Source organism: Acyrthosiphon pisum, unplaced genomic scaffold, assembly GCF_005508785.2.
Source record: "Acyrthosiphon pisum isolate AL4f unplaced genomic scaffold, pea_aphid_22Mar2018_4r6ur Scaffold_21869;HRSCAF=25119, whole genome shotgun sequence".
NCBI lineage: Eukaryota > Metazoa > Arthropoda > Insecta > Hemiptera > Aphididae > Acyrthosiphon > Acyrthosiphon pisum.
This window is the reverse complement of record NW_021771380.1, coordinates 4,532-14,234: the sequence shown is the minus strand read 5'-3', so window position 1 is coordinate 14,234 and position 9,703 is coordinate 4,532. Positions and strand designations below refer to the sequence as shown.

The 9,703-nt window shown below is 30.0% G+C and overlaps 1 protein-coding gene across 1 annotated transcript; it reads right to left on the bottom strand.

Moving 5' to 3' along the window:
* Positions 1–2,238: 2,238 nt before the first annotated feature.
* Positions 2,239–4,810, bottom strand: LOC107883652. The gene is made up of 3 exons (XM_029492602.1): positions 3,655–4,810; positions 2,484–2,548; positions 2,239–2,419 (listed from the first exon to the last, which is right to left on the bottom strand). The coding sequence occupies exons 1-3, from the start codon at positions 4,460–4,462 to the stop codon at positions 2,252–2,254; spliced, it is 1,041 nt and encodes a 346-aa protein (XP_029348462.1). The 5' UTR covers positions 4,463–4,810; the 3' UTR covers positions 2,239–2,251.
* Positions 4,811–9,703: the final 4,893 nt, after the last annotated feature.

Sequence of the window (9,703 nt, the reverse complement as noted above, 5' to 3'; positions counted from 1 at the left end):
CGTATTTAAGTTTGAGAAATTGGCAAAACAAAATATCCCGCCTTTTTTTTTTTTTTGAAAATTCAAATTTTGATTACAACATTTACCCCCTTAATAATTGAGTTAATAATCTTTTGAAAACTGAAAAATGGTCTAGGGACGCTTCTGCTTCGATCCTCGAAGTTTTCAAGACGATACGATCAATATTGAAGGAGCTAGTACTTCAAAATGTACATCCAATTTTGTGTTGTTAGCTCAAATACATATATTAGAGTTAATTGACCTATTATTTTAAAGGTTTTATTATTTTATTCTTATATACTGATCGGTTTACATTAATAAATAATGAGCTAAACACCTACTAAAATAAATGTGAAAAAAAAACTTCAAAATAATTATTTCTTAAAACGTTATACAGACGTATACCTTAAGGAAACGTCTGGTTATACGAATAATCACATATTGCGTTTTTAAACTTTTTGCTACTCCGATTACGGGTGAAATAATGGTCGTACGTGTTTCGACTATAGAGCCCTTTTGAATCCTCGTACACCAAAAGATCAGAATCTTGAGTTTCGTAGTGATCAAACGAAAACTCAAAATCCAAAATCCAGGTAACTACGTAATTTTCTAAGTACAAAAAACACGCGAAAAATCATAACTCTCGAACCAAAAGTGTGATAACCTCGATATTGGTACCTATCGATACGTCGCAAAGTCCTCTATAATATCCGACTACCAAAACGGTCGCTGCGCCCAAAATCTAAGTGTCCGTACCGAAAACCCCGAAAAATGTAAATTTTCAACTTTCAAAGCCCCAAAAGACGGAGAAAAACGGCTTCTATGGTCTCGACACAAGATGCCGAATTTGATCACCGACCTCCAAACTATACAAATCTAGAGTTTTAGAAACGTCGAACAAAAACTAAGCATTTTCAAAATACACCTGGGGAGGGGGGTTCGAGGGCCCCCGACTCCGGAAGTACGTTTTAGAAGGGCCTAAACCGAAACGTTTGGGAACTTAAAAGTATAATATTATCGTATGTGAACGTCATCTACAACTTATAAATGATTATTTATTGAAAATTGGTGGGAATTTTTATTTTTTCAATTTTCTTATTGTAAGTTCAATATGCTACTTTTTTTAAAGTCTACATTTCATATTTAAGCAGTACTGCGTTGAATCTTGAAGATTTCAAGTCCATAGTCGATACATGTTTACGACCAATATTGAAGAAGTTGATGTTAAGACTATAAGGTACATGTTGTATAAGTATTTAATAAATATTCATACTAGCCATAATAATATAGGGTAACCAGTTTAGTTATTTAACAGTTAAGGACTAGTTTAACTTCATTTTTAATTCATCAATTCAGTTTTATTAATTAATTCTCCAAATATGGATAGAATACTGATTTAAACACATTTCAACAAAATTTATTTATTTTAAAAAGTTTTAAAATACCAGTAGGTAATTGAACAGTTTGATCTAGTTTTTAAACATTTCATACCAAGTAGGTATTTGAATACTAATAATAAATGTAAAATAATTAGTTACCTATATTGAAAAACAATACATCGATTAACTAATAGATTTGTTATTTATTTATTTTTCAAACAAAAAAATTTTACATTAAGTTATTTAGTATAAAATAATAATTGTCTGCTCACCTACTATAAGCTAACCTTGTATTGAATGTGATGAGTTCCCTAAATAGTATATAATTAATTACTATAAACTTTTAATATAATATACATAATATAAGAAGCTAAAACCAAACAGGATAGATAAAAGAAAATATAAATAAGGTGATTTTAGTATAAATAAGAAAATAAATATAACAGCTTTTGAATAACAAGTAAGATATATTACTTAATAACAAATAACAATATGGACATTTTAAATTAGAATAGTTTTAATATAAAATAATAAAAAAAAACATAATAGGTACTTAATTTCTATAACCACCCTAGGTAACAGTACAAGGAAAATAAAATACATTAAATTAAATAACAATTAGAAAAGTAGTTTAAGGTAAAAATTTGAAACAAAGTATGATTAAATATAAAATAAAAATAAATACCTATTACATAATACATAATACCACTGTGGTAACATTATGAGGAAAATACAACACCTATATATCATTATATAACAATTAAAAATATGACTAAGTTTAAATAATTTAAATAAAAAATTAATAATTATAACATATATATATATATCATTAAGATTGATAACATTAATACATTATAGTAGAAAGGCTTTCTTCATGGCCGCGCATATGGTCCAATTTCCCTTTGGACATATCCATCATTTTGGTGACCGGTGCTTCGCAAAAACATCAAGAGGTCCTGTTCTTCATTAAGGAGCTGGACATTTTGTGCAATTAGATGAGTGGCTAAAACTCGTTGTGATCTGGATATGCCATCTCTAACCTAATAAAATTAATAATTTACATTATGTTTTAAATCAATTAAAACAAGTTTAATAACCATTTACCGTGAGATTATTCCGTACTTGATTAAACTCAACTGAAAACTGATTTTCAATGTAAGTTAATTTCCCTGAAATAAAGTATGACATGATTACTAATGGATAAATTATAGAAAATTATTATAGATATATTACAAAAATTACACCAATATTACATATAGTTTATATTTTTATAAAACTATATTTAAGAAATATTATCTTTATAGTATAAAATAAACATTTTAATAACCCATAAACTACGGATTAAAATTTTGATTTAGATAAAAAAAAAATGTTAAGAAAATTACCAGCCAAATAATTTGCACTAAAAAGGTAGTTCTCATATGAAAATATATGTTTGTATTATCACAGGAAACTCCTTAAATAATACAAAAAATATCAGGTATTTGATGCAATATATTTTTGAAATCAGATTTTGAATAAATGTATTATTAAACGATATAAAGGGGAGAGCATGTTTAAAAAATCACCCTGTATAGTCATGGGAATTCATCATGATACTAATTATTAATTATATTACATGGAAAGGTTTTTTTTCTAAAAAATATTTTTGTATTGATTTTCCAAAAATAAAAATAGTTCCAAAACTTAATTAAATGTAAAAAATTTGAATATTTAATTTAAACACATATTTACATTTAAAGAGCTTTAAAAAAGTAAGAACATTAAAGAGAATTTAGTATAGTGGTTGCTACAACCCGGTTTGTTGGAATACGGTGAACAATTATTCTTTATTATAATATTAAAATGTTAATTCATAATTGCATTTTGAATTGCATGCTCACATGATTATTGATTTCTAACAAAAAACTAATTATAAAATAACTATATCTACTTAGTTAAATAAGCTGGACACAAGCAAAAAAAAAAGAACTATTATTAAAAAAACAGGTGATCCTAGTATAGGCATTACAAACAAAACCAAGCAACTACAATAGTATAAAGAAGCATGCTTTAAACAATGTTACCAAGAATATAATAAGCCTAACCTAGGCTATAAGAAAAGCAACAAATTGTATTTGTATTGGTTATAAAAATTAACTAAAATTAAAATACACATAAATTGACTTACTCATATCTTACACACTGTTGAACATATAAATCATAAAACACATAATTACAAACATTTAGGACAAAGATGCAACACATAGAACACATCAGAATTTCTCTGACTCACGGAGAAAATCCCAAACATTAGGATGACGTCCCATTTGCACCAGTAATGTCGAATGAAATGATTCCAAGTAATTGTTCGTACGATAGTCTTCTCCAAAAACACTGAAAAACTCTGGACGAACCTGAAAAAACCAATAATGTTCAATATATCCAATTAAAAAATTTCTCATTCCCTGTTCAACTTCAGGAAATTGTTGAACATACTGCATGATGGCCCTGAAACCATCATACATACAAAACCGAGGACATAGAGGATGACCCCTAACAGCAGGGAGATGAGGCAGTGCAAGAACCATTCTGAAAACACGAGCTGCTTCAGGACTTCTCTTGACTAGATCCAAAACACCATTCGATTTACGATGACAATACCGTACTATCGTTTGGGTGTAATGAAACCAGCAACACCCCAATCTGCTTTCTGGAAATACTTGTTGAACTGCATTCATGAGTCCTCTTTCAAAATCTGTAACAAACCGAATTAAATTATAGTTAAGAGGTAAAATTTGACGTACAATGTTAAATAATGTGATGTAAGTTTCTTCTGTCCGACTTCTTAGAAAGACATACACCATTGGGAACGACACACTCTTAAATACCACTTGAAAAGTCAGGAAACTTTTCAAGTCTGCTGGAGCAGCTGGAACAGTCTTGAATGTTCTATCAATACCTACAGTTGTTACTGTGGCCAACTCTTCCCTAAATCTTCTTATTGCATCCAAGTTTGCAAAAATAACTCCTTCGCTTCTTCCGTTGATAACCAGTTCTTGTTGGAAGAATCTTGACGGAGGTGTTTGAAGCGTACGCAGCATTCTCTGGCAGGGTCAAAGCTTCAGCGAGCTCATGGATGTTCTCTGGTATGCGTCCGCCATTTGGTTGACGAGACCTACGCATCCTCTTCCATCTTCTCTGTCCTTGAATAAATGTGTAATTGTTAGCAGCTTCTGGATACCTAAAAAAATTAAAATTTTATGGGTGAGTGGACATGCTTAGGTTTACATGTCGAAATTGTTACTTAATAAGGTTACTTTACCTAGATAATTTTTTTTAAATTTGTTCTATACAATTATTTATTTTACTTAACAGTCCAACCTCATTTTTAATGATACAAATTAATTATAATGATAAAATACCATTATAAAAGTAGGTAGTTATATCATTTTTTATATCATTAATTCTTTTAGTAGACATACCTAATTATTATTATTTTTTTTTTTCATAGTACCTAGTGTCTAAGTATAAAATATACAGCCAGGTATGACAATAACTAGTAACCACCTGTCCACCCATCATAGCTAAATAAATCTACTTTCACTATTTTTGTAATTAATAGGTACCTATATGCTCATGCTGTAAGAATATAAAGAATTAACTTCTTAGATTCATGACAGAAAGCATATATTTAATCATTGATGTGTATATTGTAAAATTATTTTAGGTACCTACTTATAACAATGATAGGTAAGTATAGGTACATATAACTTATAGCTACTTTATTTATTTTTATGTAAAACCTATAAAATATTATAATATTCACTCACTCATTAAATTATTAAAAATATACCTAATAAACATTATTTCATATAAAATTAGAAAACTACCTAGTTGTATTAAAGGTACTTGCAACTTTTACATTTATTAGTTACCTATCTAACTTTGAGTACAAACATACAGGTAAGCAAATAATGTTTAAAAATAATAGTTAGTAAAATAAAATATTAATCCAAGAACTTACTGAACGATTGCATTGTTATAAACAGTCCTAACTGAAACAGACATGTTTTCAGGATCAATGCCCCTTGCACCAATTGCTTCTCTCAGGAAAGGTACGTCTAAATTTATATCTGCAGGTCTATGGTTGTGTCGATTCCGAATTCTTATCCTATTGTCAACTTGTGTACTTACTGATGCTGTACAAGGACAATACTCATGAAGCCTACTTTTTTGCCGCTCACATACCAAGTATATGCGGTTGGCTGTGGCTTCGCGCTTGTAGTACTTAAAACCTAAATTATCCACATAAACTCTTGAACCATGATGAACCCCTGGAATAAGTCTGTAGGTTACTGGTACAACATTATCTACAGGATCTTCTTCTTCATCTTCTAGTACTTCTTCATCTTCGAGTACTCGTTCTTCTTCATCTTCATCCGTGAGTTCTTCAATTGGGTTGTTCTCGTATACAACTGGACGGAAATAATCATGGTCTAACAAATGAGCGGGGAGACCGACTTCTTCCTCGATGTTCATCATGTTTTTAGACACACGCGATAAAAAAAAAAAAAAAAATATACAATACACTATAACCAAAACGAGCGACAGCACGAATACAATCTGGGTATGACCTATGGTCAGAGTTTTAAAAGACGACGTGCGATAGCACGAATAAGATCGGCAGTAGGTATGACCTATGGTCAGAGTTTTAAAAGACGACGTGCGACAGCACGAATAGAATCGGCAGTAGGTATGACCTATGGTCAGAGTTTTAAAAGACGATGTGCGACAGCACGAATAAAATCGGCAGTAGCTGGTATGACCTATGGTCAGAGTTTTAAGGGATGACGTGCGATAGCGCGATCAATAAGCGGCGTATGGTTAAGACGAGAAAACAATATTAACAACTCAAGATCGAAATATTCGAAAAAAATGTGCAGCCGTGCAAAGTCAGAGTGCCAGAGTACCGTCGTGTTCAAGAGCGGTTAAGCGAGTTGTCAATCTTTAGTCGTTAGTCGTTACTACTTGCTTGTACTTCGTGAATCGTGACGGTAGAGTGGGAAATGGGAAATAACGCTCACAAAAACCGTTACAAAATACAGCAATAGAATGCAAAAAAGGTGGGAATTATTAAATAGTAAATACATAATCGATTGACTAATTGAACTTTAAAAGTACCTACTAAGGTGGTGCATTTATAAATACTGAATCTTCAATTGAATTATTTTAATTTATTTGAGGTGTCTATAAATTCTCTATAGGTCATTTTCCGAAATTTTCAATAGTTTTTCCAAAATTTGGGATAAACTGCCAAAAAATAGTATTTTTTTTTTTATAAATAATATGTTTAAACTTGTTTAAAATTGATTTTAATTATTTACTTATTAATTGCAACTTAAAAAATAATTGTGCTACGTAGAGACTTAACTTACATTTTTAACTATTATTAATTCATCATTACTGTCAAATTTAAATTAATCTATACTTAAAACTATAGGCCTATCAACTAAGTTAGTTTATAGGTCTATGCTTGGAACAGGTAGGTACATCAAGGATGATGCAAAAGGAGCATGCAGACATGCATTTGGCTACAGGAATAACATTGAAGGGTAGCAAAAAATTCAATAATATTTTTTAATATAAATAAAAATATATTAAGTTCAATAAATAATAAACATGTCATAATATATTATTGTATCTTGTCAAAATATCATAATAATATAAATATATATTTACTCATCTTGGTGTTGGAATGAAGTTTATAGTAAAAATGAACTAACAGGGGACAACCATTGTCCATATTTCTTACATACACAAATATTACTGAAAAGAGGCACTAATTTTATGTTTGCTCACATAATATAGGTACATATGTATATCATATGTGGCGCCGAAGTCCAAAATTTTACCTATAACATTAGACACCTCCACATAAAATGTTGACACCCACCTATTTCTTATAATTACCTTACCATACACCATGTAGTTTTTATGTTGTCTATTAAACAAATTTTCATTAACTATAGAATGACAAAGGTGACCCCCTACCTACTAAAATCACCTATGACGATTGTCATAGCTAAATATATATTTTGGCGCCACCATGTATATGTATTTATATACATATTATGTATATAAATACATTGTCCCTTAGTATAAACTATACTGTATATTATACAGCATTACCTTATCCAAGGAGAAAAGAATATCCATTTTATTATGTACTGGAAAATCCCTATGTAGTACTTTCTATTAGTATAGTGTATTTATTTGAGTGAATAAAGTATGTTTGGTCTGTTGACAGTCACCAAACGTGGAAGTGTGTTCAAATAGTATATCTGGAGTACATTTTTAAATCCAATAAAAGTATCAAAATTATGGGGTTAAATATTTTATATACTTATCTTCACTTTCAAGTTATAATAACTAATTTAATCCGTCCGGTCTGGCTCTATGGCATTCAGATATGGGGGTCCTCAAAGCCTTCAAACACCAGAACACTACAAGCATTTCAATCAATATGTTTACGCCTAATCACCTCCTCCCCCTGGTACGTAACAAATAAAAACCTCCACAAAGATTTAAAACTACCCACTCTTAACGAATTGGCCAAATCCCATTATACCAAATTCTTTTCTAAACTACACACTCATTATAATCCTTTAATCCAAAAACTATCCTCTGCAACACACGTCCCTAAAAGACTAAAAAGGCTGTGGCCCCGAGACTTGCTCAAAGCATAAAATCATAATGTTACGAGTCATAACTTATGACCTAACTAAACAATAACTTAATGTAATCTCTGGTCAGGTGACACTACTGAGGGTCTTCCTATTCAAATATTTTATAATGTTATATAAACTTTGTCATCATACTTACTGATTATTGTAAAATAGATTGTAAATATATGTTTTAAATAAAAAAAAAAAAATAACTAATTATTGCATATTGCATTAATTAAAATTTAATTTATTTTTTCAAAATATACCAATAAATTATAAATACTGAATAGATTGATACAGTAAATACATTTTAAAAACAAGAAGTTGTCACACAACAAAATTAAACCTTAAACAACTAAAAAATTATGATTAATTTAAAAGGTTAGGAATAAAAATAAATTTAAAGCACTTATTTTATTTTTTTAATACAAGAAAAAACCAAAATTAAAAACATTCATTGCCATTTAAATAATTTTGATAATGTAAAAGAAAAATATCTTGTTGAAATAATACTGTTAAATTTGTATTGCAATCATAGGCGCAATTTCAACTTTTGACTTGGGGGGGCTGAATATATTAAAGGCACACAGACCATTGCAATATAGCATTTTAAAATTGTATGTCATAGGTTTTTTTGGGGGGGCTTAGCCACCTCAAGCCCCCCCCACAATTTGCGCCTATGATTGCAATCCAGTCTGAAACAGAAATAAAATTGAATGAGTCAGTGGCCTAATATATTTAATCATAATATTATATTTAATAAAACAATATAAAAATAATTTTGTAAATTGTATGACTAACTAGAAAAAGTATAATATGTCATATGTATACAATTTAATACAATAAGAATATATACATAAATATAGAAATTATAGAATTAAAATTTAATAAAGTTGTAAAGAAACTGCCTATTGCAGGTAGTGAATAGTGATCTGCCATTTAGTTACATAATACCTATTACAAGTTTAGTTTATCTCCAACAAACAAAAAAACAGAAGTATTAGTACCTAATAATTTAACTACAACTATTACCTACTAAAGTCCCAAAAAATAATTATGTTTACAAAGTATTTAAAAAACTATAAGTAATAAGTAACAACAAAATATATTGTATTAAAATATGAATATTATATAATATTATGATCATTGATCAATAAATGATAAAAACCTAACTTCACCGATTAAAAGCTAACTAAACAGGGTTTTATTTTATAGAAGGCAAAATTTCTCGCTATACATTTTTCGAAAAATCACTATTGGTATAAAACCGATTTTTTTATTTTTGATTTATTCGTTGGTGAACGTCGCGGGAATTGGGATTTTTTCTAACTTTTGTATGTTGGCATGAGCATTTTTTTTTTGTTCTTATCAAATTCGCTGTTATCAATTGTTATCAAAATCGGGAAATCTGTACCCGTCCCGAGTCGTTACCAGAGAGCGAGTTGCGCCCGGCACGCCGCGACGTCCGTGGAGACGCCGTGATATGCAGGACGAGGGTTGGTGTCGCCAACCGCAGCAGGGGGACCGAAGAGAGGGAATCTTGTGGAGGTGGCCCGCCGCAATATGAATGATACACAGCGTCCCCGTTACATCTTATCAATTTCAATCGCCAATTCA

What these genes read in the sequence shown, in the direction of transcription:
- LOC107883652 (XM_029492602.1), bottom strand. Translation starts at nt 4,462, where the DNA reads ATGCTGCGTACGCTTCAAACACCTCCGTCAAGATTCTTCCAACAAGAA. An exon ending in TAATGTTTGGGATTTTCTCC is followed by an intron (nt 2,549 to 3,654) that starts GTGAGTCAGAGA and finishes ACTTTATTTCAG; the next exon opens with GGAAATTAACTTACATTGAA. An exon ending in AAGTACGGAATAATCTCACG is followed by an intron (nt 2,420 to 2,483) that starts GTAAATGGTTAT and finishes TAATTTTATTAG; the next exon opens with GTTAGAGATGGCATATCCAG.